The 20,051-nt window shown below is 37.1% G+C and overlaps 1 protein-coding gene across 5 annotated transcripts in view; it reads left to right on the forward strand.

Annotated features, from left to right (window-relative positions):
• FBXL3 (F-box and leucine rich repeat protein 3) overlaps positions 1 to 19,345 on the forward strand; it is a 19,743-nt gene extending 398 nt beyond the window's left edge. Inside the window, exons 1-6 of one of the 5 annotated variants that reach the window (XM_026077466.1) lie at positions 7 to 138; positions 2,608 to 2,692; positions 4,362 to 4,725; positions 7,048 to 7,170; positions 12,040 to 12,211; positions 16,613 to 19,345. In XM_026077466.1, the coding sequence (XP_025933251.1) occupies positions 4,363 to 4,725; positions 7,048 to 7,170; positions 12,040 to 12,211; positions 16,613 to 17,256 (1,302 nt within the window). In that variant the 5' untranslated portion in view covers positions 7 to 138; positions 2,608 to 2,692; position 4,362 and the 3' untranslated portion in view covers positions 17,257 to 19,345. Of the gene's footprint in view, positions 1 to 6; positions 186 to 2,607; positions 2,693 to 4,361; positions 4,726 to 7,047; positions 7,171 to 12,039; positions 12,212 to 16,612 lie in introns of those variants that run through there. The other 4 variants (XM_026077464.1, XM_026077465.1, XM_026077468.1 and 1 more) reach the window with 4 other exon arrangements.
• Positions 19,346 to 20,051: the final 706 nt, after the last annotated feature.

Genomic DNA, 20,051 nt, shown 5'->3' on the forward strand with positions numbered 1-20,051 from the left:
GTGAGGGAGGCGCGGACGGGGCCGCCGGGCGAGGGAGGCGCCGGGGCCGGCTTCGGTGGAGGTGCTGATGTGGCCGGAGCGGAGGCGGCAGCGCGGCCCGAGCCCCGGTTAATGCGAAGCGCAGCAGGGAGCCGCCAGGTGAAGGGACCTGGAGGGGGCGAGCGGCGGCGGCACCGGTCTTTGCTGTGGGTCCGGGGGCGCGGGCTGGGCCGCCGGGCTGGGGGAAGGCAGCGGGAGCGCCGGGCGGCCGCGGAGCGGAGCGGGGCCGCGCCCCCCCCCGGCTCCGGTCCGCGGGGCCGCGCTGGACCTGGGGCCGGGAGGGGCCGAGCCGCGCAGAAGCGTCCCCGGGAGAGCGGGGCTCAGGACCGAGCGCGGAGCGCCGCGCCAGCGGGCACTGCTGCGCCGCCGAGCAGCCTTCCCCTCGCAGCAGCCATGAACTGCAAATCCCCGGCAGTTCTCGGCGGAGCTAATCGTTAGCCAGCCACGGATCTGGGGGCTGCGCTTGTGTCTGGGTCGCCCCCTCCATCAGTTCCTTCCCCCTGCTCGCGCACGCACTTTTCCTTTCATTTCTTTAAAAAAAAAAAAAAAAGCCCCACTTCAGCTATGAACAAAGCAACGAGCTCAGTTAAGCTCCTTCGTAGGAAAGCGGGATCAACACGGTATAAACAGCCGTGCACGTTTGTTTATTTATTTTAAACTGGTATTGTGTTCTGTGTGCGCCTTACTCAGCATTAAAAACAGTGTTCAGCGTGCGCTCTGCTCCTCCCCCGAGTTACGGGCTRAACTGTGTGACTGTGCTCGGACGCGACTGTTGCAGGCGAGCGCGGGTGTGGAGTCTGGAAAACTGAGTGCAGAGACAAGTTATTATAATAGGCCGAGAAACTTACTTGGAAAATCTCAATGAGTCAGGCATCCTGATATTACRCATCTTCCTATCCTGGTGTTTTGGTTTTTTTTCTTCTGTCAAGATCTTAGTTTTTAAAGCAAAGTTGATTATAGCAGTGACTTGGAAAAACTGGTCAGTCATGTGCGTGTCCTGGGAATGCCAGAGAGAGTTAGAAGTAAGCTTGGTGGTTCAAGTGCTGTAAAAAGTGTCAAGGTATTATTGTCTGACAAGTAGGTTGCACCTATACAGTAATACACTTGCATGAAATCTTGCATCTGTGTTTTCCTCACTGAAAAGTTATTTCTGTTGGCCTTGATTTTTAAAACAGTTAGCTCTTTGGACCATCAGATACATAAACCAAAGCTAACTGCCTGATTGCGTTTGTCTATTCTTACATTAAATTTGCAGAAAGTTTTACTCTCTTAAGTGGCCTTAATTTTCTGTAAATTATTTTTAGATGGCTCTGCAAAGTTCTGTAGGCAAATACGTGTTCTTCTAATTTTACATTTGTGTTGTTGTTTTTACGAGGTTGAAACCAATTATGTTTTTAAAAAGCTATTCCAGTATTTTAAATGCAGAGAGAAGAAAAAGACACAGTGGTCATCCAACACTTGAAGTTATGTTTTCTACTCTTGGGCATAGGGTGTTTGTTTGTTTGTTTCTTTTAAGTTCCATATGGAGATGTTTTTGAAAATCTGATTACTCTCTTTCAATTACATCAACATCCAGGGGATCAATAACAAAAAAGTTGTCTGGAAATGTCTCATCTTTTTGTATCTCATACTTCTCGGTCATGTAACATGTGGAACTCATGGCCTCTTAATTTTCTTGCAAAATTATGATCCGAAATTCTTCATCAGTGATGGCCATATTGACTGTTTCCTTTACCTAAAGGCTGTCTTTAAAAACTTCAAATGGTACCCTCTGACTTCAAGAGTGGGGTTTAATCTATAACTAATACATAACTCATTAGAAGTCATCATAGCTAGTCTGTGAGCTCAGAGGTGCAGCTTGTAGGTTGGCTGTTAATGACCTGGTCCACTTCTATCAGCCATGTCTCTAAGGGCCTTTCCAGCTGAAAAATTTATACAGTCTGCCAATGGCAGCTCACTCCTGTTCGTCTTTTAGAAATGTGCTAGATGTACTGCTTGTGTCTTTGAATAGATCAGTTGTAGTAAATGTGCTGTATGAACTCTACCCAACATGCACAAAGCCTCTATCATGTGATAGAGGAGAAATTTCAGATCCTGACTCTCTAATACTGTGATACAAATAGCCTGCCTAACTAGAAAACTTGAACATCACTGAATTAGCTCATAAGCAAAAGATGAGGCAGAATCTTTATAAGGGAAGACTGAGAGAGCCAAGCCTTACTTTTATCTTGTATTACTTTTAACAGACTAATAAGAAATGGATTTGGAAAGACATAAAAACCTCTAACATGGTATCCCAAATTTGGCAAGTGAATAACTTGTGTATGGTTATTGCTCATTAAAACCTAGTTGTTTGGTTTATCTGTTTAACAACCTGAAATTTAAAGGAATATTTCAGTTTCAACTAGCTTATTACAAGTAACATTCTTAGACTATGCTTAGCAGTTTTTTTAAACACAAACATGACAAGTCTGCAATGGATTTGCTAACCTAATTCATGTTTTGGTATTAATTTTAATTACTCGGTCTCCACAGTTGCAAAATCCAGTTTCTTTGTCTTTTCCTTAGTTGCAGATAAATATAAGTCACTATATTTTCTTGCTTCCATCCTGTATGAATGAAATTAGCAGCTCAGCAACAGAACTRTCATGTGGTAAGCTTGTTACAGCACAGGAGTAATGTTTTGCATAGGCTTATAATCATGTGCTGTGGATCACAGTAAATAGTTCTAAGGAAGTAGGTAGACATTTTTGCTCAGTAATGTTTTCATTGTATGATTGCTACCAGTGCTAGTGGGGTTAAAAAGTGAAGTTGAAAGGATCAAGAGACTAATTCTATTCATCAGTCTTCCATGACAGTATGTTCAGGTTTGATTACATCATTTTGTAAATAAATTCAGACGTTAACTGGTAGCTTCATTTTTATTGTCATGAATTGAAGAAAATAGGTGGGACTGAAGAAGGGTGTTTCAAAGATAGGTAAGGAGATGCAGGACTCTGGGAATATAAACTATGATGCTTTGATGATAAGCAGTATAATTTTTCACTTGTCTTTTTAAAATAGTGTAACATTTTAGATATACTTCTAGTCTTTTACTCAGCTGCAGTACATAGCATGGGAAAGAAAACTGGCCAGTTTCCACGTGAACTGGATATGTAATGTACATGTAGTTGTACTTGAACATTAAACCAGAATGACTTCACTGCGTATGAAGTCCATATTTATCTTCTAGAAAACACTGGGGCTTTTTGTTTATAAATGTCAATGCCTCCTCCCACATTCCCTCCCCAAGAGTCTCTTAGCCTTTTAGAAACCAGAACTGAGTGTATTGTAGTTTAGTTTGAGGCCTTAGAATGCACTGTCACATTCAGGTTTTTAAAAACAGGTTACTGGATATAAGTTCAATTTTAAACTGGCATGTACAAAAGAACACACTTTAAAAATTTAGCAACAGATTTTGATCAAATTTACACAGTGGGTTTTTTTCCCCCCTCTTTTAATATGCACAGTAACATAGAACTTGTATTAATGGGACACTGTGAAAGAAGTACATGCTACTGAGAACGAGATACCATTTACCTCAGACTTGCTGAATTTAATATGATTTTGAAGAAAACTTGCTGTCTCTTCTGTAATCCTTTTTGGGGGCTTGAACCTTCTGGATTGTTACCAGAAATCTTTTACAATCCCTAACTACTAATTAATTCATTGAAAAATTGAAAGCATGCAAATGTTATTGATGAAGTATGTTTTAAAGGATACTGATTTAAAATAGATACGTTTTGAGGTATTTCTTGCTGATAAAGATAATGGTATCTGGGAATAAAAATGAACTAGTCAGATGTAACACATGCAGACATGCATACATCCATTTTATACTTTCTTGCCTGCCTTTTACCTTCCTCAGTTTTAAATTTTGTTTTTTCTGGTAAATAGACCTAGAGGAGTAATATGGATGGTAATGTACTATGTACACAGAGTTGTTCACAAGAATATCTTTGCAACAGCAGGGAACTAAAATAATAATCCACTAAACAGTAAAACCAATTAAATACAAAGTAGTCTCAAACACCAAAAAGTGAGTGTGCAGTGTTAATGATTACAGAAGTAATATTAAAGATATATGTTTAGATAGTAATCTGATTTTTAGCATACCGTTTCAAACTTACTACTTGTCTTTTTTCCTTTCTGCAGAAAAAAACTGCAAAAATATAGTTACAGAAAACATGCATCTTTACCTCAACAATCATCCAGTAAAAATGTTATTCTTTTGAGCTCTCTTACATTTACAAAATAGATTTTATTTTATTTTATTTTTATAGAATGAAACGAGGAAGGAAAATTAATGAGGATAACAACAGTTCATCTGAAGAGACAGCTGAGAGAGAATTCAAGAGACACAAGATTACAGATGAGAAAAATGTAGTTGTGCAGAGTCCTGATTGGGCTAACCTGCTTCAAGACATTATCCTGCAGGTATTTCAGTACTTGCCCCTTCTGGATCGTGCTCATGCATCACAGGTGTGTCGGAGTTGGAACCAAGTGTTTCATATGCCTGATCTCTGGAGATGTTTTGAGTTTGAACTGAATCAACCAGCTACATCTTACTTGAGGGCTACACATCCTGAACTAATCAAGCAAATAATTAAGAGGCATTCCAATCATCTGCAGTATGTAAGCTTCAAGGTAGTGTATTTTATAGACTCCTTTTTTTAAGCAACTTTCTAAAAAGCATTAATTTTTTTTTTTCATTTTATTAGGAAAGATTCAAGGAAATGTCTTTGATACTCTTGAGGTAGTTTTCATGGTTTGTCTACATAAATATGAAAGCATGAGAAGTATGATTTAATTAAAATGAGTAATTGAAATACCGATGATGGTCAGTGATAATTAACAGCTATGATCAAAACATTTTGACATGCTGAAAACTAAAGAACATGTCACTAAATTTTAGAAGAGGTTTATGACTTGATCTTCATGATTAGGATTGCCAGTTTTTTTAAAAAGGAATGTAGCAATTCTCTCTCTGGTTGGCCTGGTTTTCAGACACAGTATCTTGAAGAAATGAGTTCTCTAAATGGGTATATAGACACAGAAGTTATCTTCTAATTCATTTATTTGTTTGTATGTATTCTCAGAACCCAAATTTAGAGTAACTACTCTGAAAATACTTTTTCATTRCCTTAATTCCTTTTTTTTTTCTTTTTTCTTCCTTGAAGCATCTTAGCTGCTTAGAATTCCACCTCAACAAATGGTCAGAAATATTTCAGTTCTGATACTACTAAACATCTGAATACTTGTCTCAATTAAGTTTAATTGGGATTCATAAACTAGGCATTTCCTTATTCCACATTCTCTAGGGAGATGGATCTAATGCTCATGGTCAGAAAACATCTAATGCACTGATAGTAAGTTTAATAGTACTAGTAACCAACTAGTAGTTTTAGCACTAAGTAGTGTGGGATTGTCTGCATATGGGGTTTACTACAGCAGTGTTAAACTCTGTTAGCTGGAAAAAGTGCGCAGGCTTTGCAAAGGATGAGGCACTTAATGCTTGTGCTTGGCTGAGAAATACCATTTGGTCAAAACTGGCTTTGTTGACACCGTAGAATTACTTACTCAACAACCTTTAGCATTGGCCACACCTGCATTTCTCTCTGTTTAGGAAGGGTGTTGTGAAACAGTCATGGCTGTTCATAAGTTTAGAAAGGAAATTGCTTCTGTAGTAAGTTGATCATATAGGTTTTTGTTTCTGAAATCTAGCAGTTTCAGTGTTGTAGGAAACATCAGTGTGTGAATAGTTGGGGTACATCTGCCTGTTCATGTGTATTGCTACTGCTTGATCCGATGCCAGATATAAACTGGTTATYGCAAGGTTTGGGTCCTTTCTCCCCACCACCAAGTATCTGAATAAAGAAAACTTACAGCTGTGTTGGAAAGACTTTTCAGTGTCTAATTCCAGACATTGTTTTGCACCATATGTTCTTGAGRAATTTCAGATGCCCCTTACTAGTAGGGGGATACCCATGTGATTTCTCGAATGTGTCCCTAAAATTATGCCTTGCTGTTGCAGAACAGAGACTAAATCAGGGAAAAACAGAGTAGCAAGKATAATCACAAGGAAGTAGATATAACACTGATTATTCTGTCACTGTTGAAAACTTGAATTTTTATCTAGGCAAAGTAAGATTGGATTGTTGAAAATAAAGGCTTTTCAGCTTGCATTTGAATGGAAAATGAACATTGATCCYGCTATAGGCTTACTTCAGATCAGTTGCTGACAAAGTAGCATGGCCTATGGCAGACGTAAAACTGATCTTGTGATCAAGCTTTTTACTGTTCTGTAAGTTTACAGAGTTGTACTATATACAAGAGATTATTTAGAAAGCACATCTGAGTGTTGAGGAAAATCCACTAGAGGCAYATTAAGTGATTCAGTTGTATAACAAGCAGACTAATAATAAAGATTTTTCAGGGTATCCGTTGCATATCTGTCATGGTATTAATGATAAAGGCCCAACCAGATAGGTTGAGATTATGCTTAACCAGCAGATCCATACTGTGAGCTGAAGCACTGAAAAAAGAATCAGCTATTTTACATAGTGAAGGTTTTATAGGTTTCCTACATTTTGATAAAGAAGTTGTAGAGAAAATGGGGCAGGCTCAGGAGCCAAATGAATATTCACTTGCTTGTTATTTGATGTGAATTGAATATCTTTGAACAAATTCCTTATGTGGCCTCTCACTATGCTAAATTTTACAGAAGTATTTAGGAGTGCTGTAAATTGATAGTAAATTATCTTTTTTTTTTTATGCATACTTTTTCTGAAAAAAATTAGTATTACTGAATTTGCATTTAGGACATTGATAGAATTCCAGTGAGGTTTTTTGTTTTGTCTAATCACATTTCAAAAAGTGACATTAAAATGTTAAAGTGTAGCTACCTGGATTCTTTGTGAAGAGCATGTTTGATTCAGTATTTTCTGAAACAATTCATTTTGTTTTAAGGTGGACAGTAGCAAGGAATCTGCAGAAGCAGCTTGTGATATTTTATCACAGCTTGTGAATTGCTCTCTGAAAACACTTGGGCTAATTTCAACTGCCCGGCCAAGCTTCATGGATTTACCAAAGGTATTTTAATATGTATATTTTCCTATAGAAAAATATTGCAGTGGTTCATATAATATCACTGTTACTTTAAGAAAAGCTTTAGGGTAAGAATTGTAATTTTAGGCAAATAAAACTTTATTACTAGGCTCTATTAAAGGGAGGAACTGAGGCGTTGTRCTAAGATGGATAACTAAAGTTATCATATGAGAACTTGGTCCTGATCTTATTCTTCAGAGTACTCCTTCTGTCTATTGACCCTTGATGAAATATTGAGGAATATGTTGCAAGTCAGGAGGCTGCAGATTTGCGTCTGTGTAACTGTAATGTGGGACTGTGGGGGGACTGCATTTGGGAGAGGGTTCCTGTGGAAATGAGACAGTTTTATGGTCTAGTAATTGGTAGAATTTCATCCATATAGACTTGCTGTAGGGATTATATTATCATTGAGATCTCTTTATGAACAGAAGTATGATCATGATTTTCAGAACTTCATGTTGTGTAGTCAAGTATCATATTCTTAGGTAAAGTGTCTGCACTGTATTTTGAAATCTGTCAGATTTTTACCCAGAACCATTTAACCAAACATTAGATTTTGCTAAAAGGCCCCTAATCTAGAAGACAGCAAATCTCTTATCTGTGCTTCTAAACAAGAATTCCTGTTATTGAGGCAGAAATATGCTATTGATGAGGAGCAGGAGACTGGTCGTGGTAACCTGGGCTGCTAGTTCCATGCAGGACCATCTTGAGTATTTCTCAGCCTTGATTCCTGAACCCCAGGGTATGTGAATCGCCAGATCCAGCTAACCTATTAGCTTGGTCTCAATGATGTTATTGCTGATGATGGCAACAGGACAAGAAGGAAGTAGGGATGACCTCAGGGAAGGAAATAGAGTATGAGGCAGCAAGGGTAGCAGGGCTGGAGGAAGGAGAAGGAAGATTCCAGGGTAGGCAGGATTTAAGCAAGGTTAGCTGCTGAGGGATTATTAATTATTATCCTGAGCAGTGATCACAGTCACGTCATGGTGTTCTCTTGAATGTATTTTTAATCCTTAATTTTCAAAGAGACTTTATGGATTTTTAATTAGATTCTGTAGGGCTTTTTACTCTTTCAGCATGCTTTCAGAGGTGAATGTGTAAATATCTGAATATAGTGAAAACAATCCACAATCTTACTGTTTTAGAAATAATCTGTCCTTTTATCTGTTGTATATTTTATTATTTCTTAATCTGTTTTGCTYTTTTACTCACTTTTTTCACTGAAAGGATATGCTATGGTTATTCAGCAAGCTGAATAATCATTTGTAGTCATTCATGTTATGGTTTTATTCCGTTTCAACATTTCTAAAATACAGTCTTCCCTTTTTTGTTCGTAATAAATTCAGTTGGCCTTGTAAAATACATTCAGAATGAGCCTAAATTAACTCTGGACATAATTTGCCATTCTCATGTTTACCACTTGAGTAAATTCTGTTATCTGCAGATATTGCCAGGAGTGATTTTTAAATTTCCTTAGACCACTAGTAAACCAAGAATAAGTTCTTGTGGGAAGCCGTTAGTAACAGCCGCATTGGATGAGAAGCAGGTAAAGACGAATGGATCTAAAAAATCATCTCTCTCTTTTTTTTTTTTTTTTTTTTTAAATCAGATTGTATAAAAAGTTTGAACTATTTGGCATTATTTTTTTTATAAGCACTCTTCTGATCTCTAACAATGTGAAGTCTGGCAAATGTCATTTGTAAATCACATTTAGCATTATGTTGCCTTAACTTTTCACTAAGCATGTTCTGCATGAATCCTTTAAAGACTCTGTCTAATACCAAAATCTCAGAATCATACTGTTGCTTACATGTGTGTCAATATTGAAAAGACATTAAATCACCAGCTTTTACCTTTTGGGATAGTGCATGTCTTCATTTCACTCTTCAAACTATGGTTTCCAATTACCTCTTTTTACAAGCATGTTTAATTTTCTTTAGCTGTTTAACATCCCCCTTAGAAGAGGGAGTTACATTCTAACTACAGAGAATGCAAATATAATATTAACAAATTTGCAAATTCGAAGTGGAAATATTATTTGAGCGCCTTTTCTTCTTCCATACATAACGTATATAATCAGAATATTATCATGGTACTTGGAAGTGCTGCCTAAAAGCCAAAGTGCTAATGCTTCTTGTTTGAACATTCTATTTTCATTCGCATTAACTAACTTTGCCAGTTTATATAAATATGAAAATATTAATTCCTGCTCTAAATCTAATTGTATGTGAGCTTTAGCAAAAAACAAAGATGTCACACATGAATGAGCAAATAATGTTTTTGAGCCTTCTCTCATATAACTGTACTCAGGATTCTACATTGCATGTGGTTCAGAGTGGAACCGCACTGAAATCAAAGTACTTACCTAATCAGAAAATTATATATAAGAGATTTGTGTGTTCATGTTCTGATACCTGTTTGGGTAGAGGAAAACCCTTATTTAGGAGGCTAGGTAGAATACATTATTATATTAATGTTCCAAAATTTTAAGTTCTGATACTCAGGATTTAATTGGTATTCCAAATAGATACATTTTATCTAATTCTTATTTCTGTGTGTATTGAAATGTTCTGTTTATTTATAACTTGGCTATTTAATGAAGTTACCTTATGTTCATTAAATATTTAATCATCAGTTTCCTTATCTGAATATCATCTTTGTCAGTTCCTAGAAGTATAGCTTTAAGGTCCCCATAAATGTGTTGTATATGGTAGCATTTGCTAGTTAAATGCTAATATTACATATATCAACCTTTGGTAATGAAACCAATAGTCTTAGTCATGTGTTTCTGTAGATTGAAGTGGCGGGTGGGGAAAGATGTGCATCGCTGACCATTGAGATACTGCTAGAAAAAAAAGCATGAATCAGGAAGCAGACCATTGTTGTACTACTTACCACTGAAGAGCAGCTTTAGAGCTATTCACTTTTCCATTGCAGTTAGCTGTCAAGGTAAATCCATTCAAAGGTGGTCAACCCTAAATATTGTGTGTGGGTGACAGCCAGCTGGTACCACTTGGCTTCAGGCATTCCTTAAACCTGTAGATATATCCTACCTGTACAAAAGCAATTTCATTCAACTCACTTTTATACTTTTTCTCATTTTGCCCTCAGCTTCTTGAAAGAGGTCAACCTCACCAGCATGAAGTTCGTTGTCTTCTAAGTGCATAGGCACTGAGGTTTATACAATAGTAGAATGCCTTGTTTTATTTACTGTTCCTTTCCCAAGAATTTCTAACGTTTTGTTTACCAGTTTGAATACTGCTGCTGGTTGAATTGACGTTCTCTGGGAAACGCTGACAATCCCAAATTCTTTCCAAGCGCTAACAGCTGATTTAGAGCACATCACTTTGCATAGTTAAAACTATTTCCTCATGTGTGTTACTTTGTATTTATTGACACTGAATTTCATCTTCCATTTTTATAGCCTACCTGATCAGTAATCTGAGAGTTTCTGGTAACTCTTTGCAGTTTGCCTTAGGTCAGACTGTTACTTCGCTGTTCACCTTTATGCCCACATGTTTTTCCATGACTATGCTCAACATGAGTATCTGTAACTATATTCCTATAATGAGTTTAGTATTCCTATAATAAATGTGCTTCTCTATTCTTTAGATGTGCACAAGATTTTTTTTTGCCTAATTGTGGATTTCAGTACTGTTTGGATCTTGTTCTTTTTCACTGCATTGCATGCTGAAAACTTGAAGGATTGCTTAATTTTAGATACCATCCACTTCTTAAAATTGCCCAAAACAAACAAACAAAGCCTAATATAAAGAATATTTAGGAAACAAGTTCATATTTAGTGTAGATTCTCCTRCCTCATACTTCCGGAAAGGCTAGTGAGGAACTCCAGATGTTAGTGCTTCTGAGAAGCAGACTGAAATTCATGAAATATATTATGTTGAGAAAGTTRAGGTTTTAGAGATAGGAGGAGAAATAAGTTAGGTATTAATTTAAACATAACTTGAATTTTTTTGTCATAGTTGTCTACAGAAGTCTTCTTTCTGTTAAAGTTATAATCTTTGTGTTTGGAAGTATATAGGGATTAGTATAGCTTTTCTCTAACAAGCAGCTCTGGAGCACTCATTCTTAAAACTTCTTCAAGAGCAAAGTTTGGCTGACAGTTGGTCCTGTGCTCCAGCTGACTAGATCCAGCTGCTTGTCTTTCTCCTACTGACTCYGTACAAACTTACATTGAATTAATTCCCTTTTGTTTTCTCTCCCCATACCTGACCCTGAGGCTACCACCACATGCCTCGTTCCTTCTACTGCAAACTGCATTCCTGTGTAGCCACGAACATGGACCTATCCAGATCGTGCTGCCACGTTGAAAAAACATTAAAACTGATCACGCRTATCTGGCTTGCCACACTTGACTGAGTTTGCATCTCACCAGTGCAGCACAACTCACTACATGGAAATTCCTGTTCTAGGAGATGCTTCTTAAAGAACGTAGTGCTTCTTAAGCATGATCCTTCTTCAAGAACATGATGCTTGTTAAAGAGTATGATTTGCAAATTATCTCTAAAATTAGGGCTTCTGTGTTTTCTCTTCAGTTGTGGCCTTCCAGTAGCATGCTTTAGGTTGTGTAGTGGATTATCCTGGTGAGGCTTTCAGTTTATGTTCAACGTTGACCATTCTGATTTGCCAAATACATAGGTTGACAGCAAAAAATGATGAAACTTCCTCTATTCAAAAATACTTTAATATCATTCATTTTTAAGTATTCAGTATCAAATTAAAAGAATGCTATGAATAAATAAAGGAAAACTAGGATTACTTTATAGTGTAGATCATTGAAGTTTTTATTTCAGATACTACTGTTTCATTTATTTTTTTTTATTTTTTTTACAGTCTCACTTTATTTCTGCACTGACAGTGGTGTTTGTAAACTCCAAATCCCTCTCTTCTCTTAAGATTGATGATACACCAGTAGATGATCCATCTCTCAAAGTACTAGTGGCTAACAACAGTGACACGCTCAAACTGTTAAAAATGAGCAGTTGTCCTCATGTTTCTCCAGCTGGTAAGCTACTGTGTCTTTGTTCTGTTTTTTTTAAAGTGTATTCATTAAATTCTCTCTGAAAAACAGTAAGTCTCTTGGGGGGTAGGGGGAATGGTGGAATAGTGATGTTGAATGTAGCAACAAGTATATACAGCAACTGTCGCAGAGAAAGATATTAATTCAGCTGCTTCTCTATCCATCCCACACTTCTTCCCCCAACAGTGTTGCAGAATGAATACTTGGCTAATAATAAAATAGTGCATGGCTGTTTTGGACAAATAACTAACTGGTTGTGGAGATCAAAAGAGTATGTACTGACGTGATAGTTGCATTACTTCTGCAATGAAAATTTAAGCATTGCAATATAATTAAGCATTTTTGGAATGTGAGTTTCTTTTCAGCAGTTCCTATTATATGTAGTTTGAGTTTTGGAATGTCATGGATTATGAAGGTGTTGGACTGGTTGTTCTGAAAGAAAACAGTTTAATCTTCTCACTGGAGAACAAGTGCAGGCAGCCCTCAAAGGGGAAATGAGACTGAGCTGTGCAGAACTGTCATTAGCAGTTACGCTTCATTAATAGTATAAATTGTGTTTTTAGCAGAAATGAAGCTAGCCCATATCAGAATGAAAGCCCTGTCCAGTTTGTTGTAGTTCATAGAACTCCCACGTCTGGAAGATTTACACAATGCAGAGCATTCTTAAGATTGCTTTCTCAGATTATATATAGCCTATCAATTTAACACATACAGTTTTTCACTGAGGAATAGAAGAGGAACCATAAATGAGATGCTAGTAACTTTTGGTAAATTTCTCTTCAGATTTTACATGGAAACAGCTATAATTAGGATATCTTTCTTCATGCTAATATATTGCAGTCCTAAATATTAAATATATTACATGTAAAATTCACCAGCAGGAGTCCTAAAGATACATAACTGTAATAGAGATCATTTTGTTGTAGTGATGGCAGAAAACCACAAACTTGATACCTTTGCAGGTGTAGCTGTCAAACAAAAGCCTTTGTGTTTGGTTTTATATGAATAAATCCTAAAACTGCAGATAGGTTTTGCATCAGATCTTTCTAGCAGTGTGTTTAACAGCATGTTAATTGAAATGTTATTTCTTTCAAARCTTAATAATCATAGACAGGACTTTGCTTAAATCAGTTAAATTGATCATGTTTTCTGACTTAAAACAATTTGAGAATCCTTGTGTGCCTGAGAAGCAAGGGAGCTGTAACATGTATGTCTAGAGGAGGAGGCTCCAGCAGTAGTTTGTAGCAGCGAGGGGAATGGTTCCCTTGGATCTAGATCCAAGAGCACCGTGGTCAGGTCAGCCCTAGCAGACTTCACTGGTTTGTGGCTAATCCTTTCCAGAAAAYTTTGTGTAACATCATGCACTTGGTAATCTGGGAGAGGATATGAGTTTACAAAGTCACCTAACTGACATATATTGTTCAATGCATGTTGTACCATGTTTTAAATTAAAGGAACATAGGGGAAGAAATGGCAGTGTCTGTTATAGGAACGCAACTCCTGTTGCCTTCCTAGAGTTGAGATAAATAGGATGAAATCAGCTACGTTAGTAACAAAACCAGAGAGAGTGCTAAGTAAATGGGAGAATAATTTGATTACTTAATAGAAGTCTGGATGTGCTTTGAGAAGCAGAAAGGAGTGGAACAAAGCAGGAAGAGGCCTGTTGGCTTCAGAACAAGCAGACTGCAAAAGTGAGACTGTCAAAGGAAAATAAGCTTTGAATACTTGAATACTAACTTACTCTTTTTCCTCCTGGCAGTATTCTAATTAGGCTGCTATAAACTGTGGAAAAAAACTTTAATTGAACCAAAAGGGCCATGAGTTACCCAAAACTAATTACTTTTAGGTGCACTTAAAATGGTATAACGAGCCTTCAAATTGAAGTTCCAGGGAGGTGTTCAATCCTAGATGAGTACTTAAGACTTTTATTAGTGAAGGGCAGAGAGGAATAATGCAAGTAGTGCAAGAGAGACTCCACTATTGCAGGGATGAAAGAAAAGACTGATATCAAACTGTGAATTGCTTCCAAAAGATGTTCTGAATAATCCATAGGTTACTGTGCAAGATAAAAGCCATGTTTGGGTTTGGGCTGGAGAATACAAAGGCAGTGATATATTTCTGATCTGTGTGAGCATACCTGCAATTTCTGTTGCTTGCTGTTTTCCATCTGAACTTTAACTCATATTAGAACTGCAGCAGTACCTTGTAAAACAGAATAGTGGTTGTTCTTAAATCCACGTTGATGTAATGTCTTTTATTGCCTGAAATACTAGCTATTGCAATAGAGGGAATTGGAAAGTATTTCTGTAAAGATTGAAGGCCCACTCTGGGGATGAGAGGGTGGCTTCCCTTTGGATAAGGGGATAGAGGAGAGGAGCGGATGTAGAGTGTGCCCCCATCAGCAGTTTAGCACGCGGGAGAGGGTTTTGTGATGCAAATGTGCAGAGCTTGTAGTAGGCCTCAAAGCAATTTACCTCCTGCTGGCACAAATGTTGAGCCTGTGCCCAGGGGTGCTCGGTGGGGTGCACCGCTCGCAGCACGGACTCCAGGCTCTCCAGCAGTGAGCTGTCTGCATGCGCATCCTGCACGGAGAACTGCGATGGAAACAGATTCCGTTGCCAGTATGTGAAGGGGATGTGCAGTCCTAGAACCATGGTGGATCGCAGCAGATTGAATGCCAGTCCTTCTGTCTTTGCATTGCACTAGTCGCTACTGTAAATGTACCCTTCATAAAGATTATTTTTTGAAGGATACCAGCTTTGTATTTGCGTGATGAGTAACAAGTGATTTTGGATGCTAAAAAGCGTAGCAAGGTTTTTTTGTTTGGTTGGTTTTTTTTTTTTTTTTTTTTTTTTGAAACTGTGTAGTGATAGGACAGGGTATGTGGCTCTTCATAGGAGTATTGCTGTTAGAATCACTTTGTCTCTTGTGATTTATGGAGAAGAAAGATCTCTGGCATGTGTTTATGGGGCACAGAATTTTCTAGTTGTTTTACTTTTGTACTCTGATCTTTAAAAAAAAAAATCAATATTTTCACTTCATCTTGGAATTTTTTCCATGAATTGAGTGTATTTCCACATCTGAACTGTTTTTACAGGAAATAGGTACAGTAAGAGTTTGGTTAAAATTCTGTCCTCTTAAATTCTATTTTTTTTTTCCTTTTTTCAGTCAATCTAACAACCTTTTGTATTTGAAATGACAGTATTTGATATAGCTAGAACTGCTTCCATTTAAGCTGTTTTTTCTGACCTTCAGTGGAAAATTYATACAACAGTGGTGTGGCTTTTTTTTGTTTTGTTTTKTTTTAATTAAGCAGCCTATTTTTAAACTCAGTATAGGCTTCTTTTTGAACTTAATAACTGCATCTCAAAATAGCTGCTGTCTTTTAATATTTCTTCCCATTGTTTCAAAGCCATAATGTATTAGCTCAGGTTTTGCAGTTACATATTAAATGTTATGTTCTCATCTTCTCTATTAATGGAAAGACGCTATCCTGAATTGCATGCAGTTTTCTGGGTCACATAAAATGCAGAGGACTGTATAAAGGAATGCTGTTCTAGAACTCTTACCTGTGTAGTAACATTGCTTGTATCTGTTACTAGAATGACTGAAAACCTCGCAAACTATCTTGAATTCTTTTTGTTAATGTCTTTGTCTTCCATAAGCAGCAAGTAATATTGATGTGCTAGAGGGAGAAAGAGAGTCTGAAAATCACTGTTCTAGGAATTACTGCTCCCAATTTTTAGTGTTCTTCCCCGCTTCCCCTCTTCTGCTGTGGCTTTTCCAAGTTTAATTATTTATACTTTGCTAGAAAGAATGAACACTGAGAGCAGTGCCTTCTGACCTACATTATAATCTAGCATTCGTTTTAGTATGCTTTCCCCTGGTGACAGTCAGATTTCATTCGTGGCCACTTTGTCAGCCATTGAYGTGGACAGCAGTTCTTCCAGAGCAGACAATGGAAATATTTTTATTATGAGTAAGTCCCCTTTCCAAAAGTGACAGAGAATATACATGGACTTATGACAGGGCAGAACGGTCAGAGTCTGCTATCAATATATTTGTCATGTTAGAATTAAATCCCACAGGAAAGTGTACAACATGACGTGTTAACTTTTTCACGTTTCTCTAGCAAAATAGCAATATAATCACATGGTGTATGTATATCTTACTGTGTAGATACAAAGAATGCACAAGAGCATGTTCACGTGAATAAGACAGACTCATTTGGGATGTTCAGTATGATTTTTGTTTTGATGTTATGTCTTGATTGTGTGTTCTTGACATGTATAAACAAACTCACTTTAATGTGACACTGTTTCTTGTTCAATTATTAGTATATTTATCTATTTGTGTAACCCATTTCAAAATGTTCCCTCTTTCCAGGCATCCTTTGCGTGGCTGACCAGTGTCATGGTTTACGTGAGTTGGCGCTGAACTACCATCTGCTGAGTGATGAGCTTCTGCTTGCTTTGTCTTCTGAAAAACATGTCAGGTTAGAACATTTGCGTATTGATGTTGTCAGTGAAAATCCTGGACAGACTCAGTTCCACACAATTCAAAAAAGCAGCTGGGACGCTTTCATCAAGCATTCGCCTAAAGTAAATTTAGTAATGTACTTTTTCTTGTACGAAGAAGAATTTGACCTATTCTTTCGTTATGAAATACCTGTCACTCACCTTTACTTTGGAAGATCGGTAAGCAAAGATGTACTTGGCCGTGTTGGGATGACGTGTCCTCGGTTAGTTGAACTGGTTGTATGCGCTAATGGATTACGGCCACTGGATGAGGAGCTGATTCGTATTGCAGAACGTTGCAAGTATCTGTCGGCTGTTGGCCTAGGAGAGTGTGAAGTCTCTTGCAGTGCCTTTGTTGAGTTTGTCAAGATGTGTGGTGGCCGTCTCTCTCAGCTTTCTATTATGGAGGAAGTTCTGATTCCTGACCAGAAATACAGCTTAGAGCAGATTCACTGGGAGGTTTCAAAGCATCTTGGTAGAGTCTGGTTCCCAGACATGATGCCCACATGGTGAAGTCCTTAAAAGATTTCAGGGCAGATGGAATAGCACCTTAAACCCAAGCTTACCGTATTGCAATTTATTATATAAGCTTATTTAATACTATAGTTTTTATTTTAAGTCACTGCATTGTTTCATAGAAAATTAATTTCTCATTTAAAAATTACTTCYGAAATCCAGATTTAAAAATAGAACTTGTGAATAGCTCCAAAAACTTTTTTTCATCCAAACAAAATCTGTTTTCTGTTTAGATTTGCTCTTTTCATTGACAGTGACCACAAACTTGTATAGAAGTAAAACATTATTTACAATATTGAAATGTACCTGCAAGATATCAGTTGTCCATATGCTGTCCTTTAATTTAGATACTAATACTGAACACAAATGGGATTTGATCTTAAAAACAGATGAAATTGCATGCTTCTGTTGCAGACGATAGCACTTCTAAATGCAGTCACCTAGATGACAGGATCAAGATTATATGGAATATTTAGTATGCTGTGAAACATGCACCTTCTTTTATATAAAAATCATAAGAGGCAAGAACAATACACAGTAATATAGTTTAGATACTTAAAATATTAAATTTGCTACCTTTATTCAACAAACTATTAAATCCATCTAAAATGTATTTAGAGTGCAAACAAATAGTAATGAGAATTAACAAAAGTTTGGGGGGGGTTGTTTTTTTTTTTTTCTTCTATGCATTTTAATGTAGTCTGCTTATGGGGTCTCAGATCCATGCCTAAACCTGTTTTAAGGTATTATGTTTAGCTCAGGAAGCGAAAGCATTCTGGGGAAAAAATGTAGATATATTGTATTTAAAAACATATTGGAGTTAATGAGCTTTTCTTGCACATTAACCAGTTTTGTAGCATAAGGTTAGACAGAACAGTGCATGGTTTATTAGATGAACACTGCAATGCTAAACATGATGACATGGATGTGAAGAGCATAGAGAATAGAAAGCTAAAATTTGAGTGATGACCAAGAACCTTTTAACAAAATCTTAGACCTATTCGCTGCTTAAAATTTGAGAAAAATGGCTTTGTAACAGTTGCTTAAGCTGTATAAACTACTTGTATACTGTAAATCTGTTTCAGAAATGTTTATGTATAAAGTGAATGTTTGATAGATGATTATTTTGTATACCTTTTAATTAAGCTAGTTCAATCATTTCATAATATTTAAAAACCTAAAAGCAGTAAACTTGCGTGAATTAAGCAATCAGTGAAGTAGAGCAATATGCAAAAWTTTTTTTCGAATATTGGTAAGTCCGTTTATTAAAGAAAGTATTAGTCTGTAACTGCTGTAGGCAACATATTACCTGTGATCTGGATGTGGCTTGTGACTTCATTTCTTAATGCCAACAGTTACTTTATTATTATTACATTTTCTCTTTTGCATTATTGATTGGTAACACTAAAATATTAAYGTGGCTGCTGAATGTGTTTGAAAGATGTGATCAGCCATCAGCAAGGCAAAGCCTGCCCAGTTCTGGGCTGTACTGAACTTTGTTGATGGTTGCTTTTCRTTTGAGCTGTACAGCTAGTTCCAGTAATAAGTAGACTTTCTTTACTTCTGACTTTACTAGATGTTTATCCAAATGTATAGGCCAATTGTAATACACTTATGAGCATATTTAAGTTCATAACTATATTTTGAGCAAGCATTGCTCAGTGGACTGGATATCTTTACAGAGGAGTTGTATGTTTCTGTGGAGTTTTGTGATTTAAAAATCTCATTTTATGAAATGTGTTTTTGTATTAGAATTTGTTAAATTAATGTAATACTATAATTTGCTTTTATTTGTATAAAAGGTGACAATATATTTAGACTGTAAAAGTTTAAAAAAAAAAAAAAAAGTTGTGTTCTGACTCTTCGAATCACCAGTGTCTGAGCATTAAAAATGGATTAATGCTAATAATCTGGGGAAGAGGGAATGTTTTCATTGAATTAATGTTTGAAGTAATTTCATCTAGTAATGCAGCTARAATCTCATTGGACCTGGATTGCTGGTGTCCTGCTGCTGGCCAGGTAAGCAGTACGTGGTCCACTGCTTACTCCTGCGCTAATGGGAATAAATGAAAGGCAAGGCAGCTAACCTAAATCTCTGTGTTCCCTCAGTTATTGATGCATCGCTTCAGGAATTCGTATTTCTGAGGCTCAGCCTTCTGCTTCTCATAGATCGTGAGGTGGGGAAGATGTTAGTGGTTGAAGGCATTATGCTTAACTGTAACTAACTGAAATGCTTTCCCAAGCAGGGTAACTGTCTGGCTTTTTCTTAGAAGGGCTCTGGCAGTTTTGTTGCATAAACTTCAAAAAAAGCAAAGTGCAAAACCCACTTCCTATGTTGTGTGCTCCATTGGAAGCTGGAGTTATCCCTGTCCTTATGTTTTGGTGTAAATACAGCACAGTATTGTATCACTATCAAAATAGAAATAGTGTTTTTTGGGGGGGGGGGCACACTTGAAAGTAGTTGTCTCTCTTCCATTGAAGGTCTGCMGTGCTTATACATCAAACCAGTTGCACCATTCTCAGTTCAAGTAATCCAACTATAAAACATACTTTCTGGGCAAGTCTATATTCTAATTACCTAACCTCAGTCTAAATGTTAGTGAAACTAGTTCTAGTACAATGACTAGTCAGCTTTCATGTTGCCTCTTCCAGAATTGTGGCTTGCACTGGTGGAGTTTATTTCCACCCAGTTGTGTTTTCTGAATAGTGAGCCTTCTGTTCAGAACCTTAAATCTCTCAAGGCAAGTAGTAAAGTGAGGGGCTGTCTTGCCAGAACACGGACCTATGAAGTA

This window comes from Apteryx rowi, unplaced genomic scaffold (genome assembly GCF_003343035.1).
Source record: "Apteryx rowi isolate R43461 unplaced genomic scaffold, aptRow1 scaffold_453, whole genome shotgun sequence".
Lineage (NCBI taxonomy): Eukaryota > Metazoa > Chordata > Aves > Apterygiformes > Apterygidae > Apteryx > Apteryx rowi.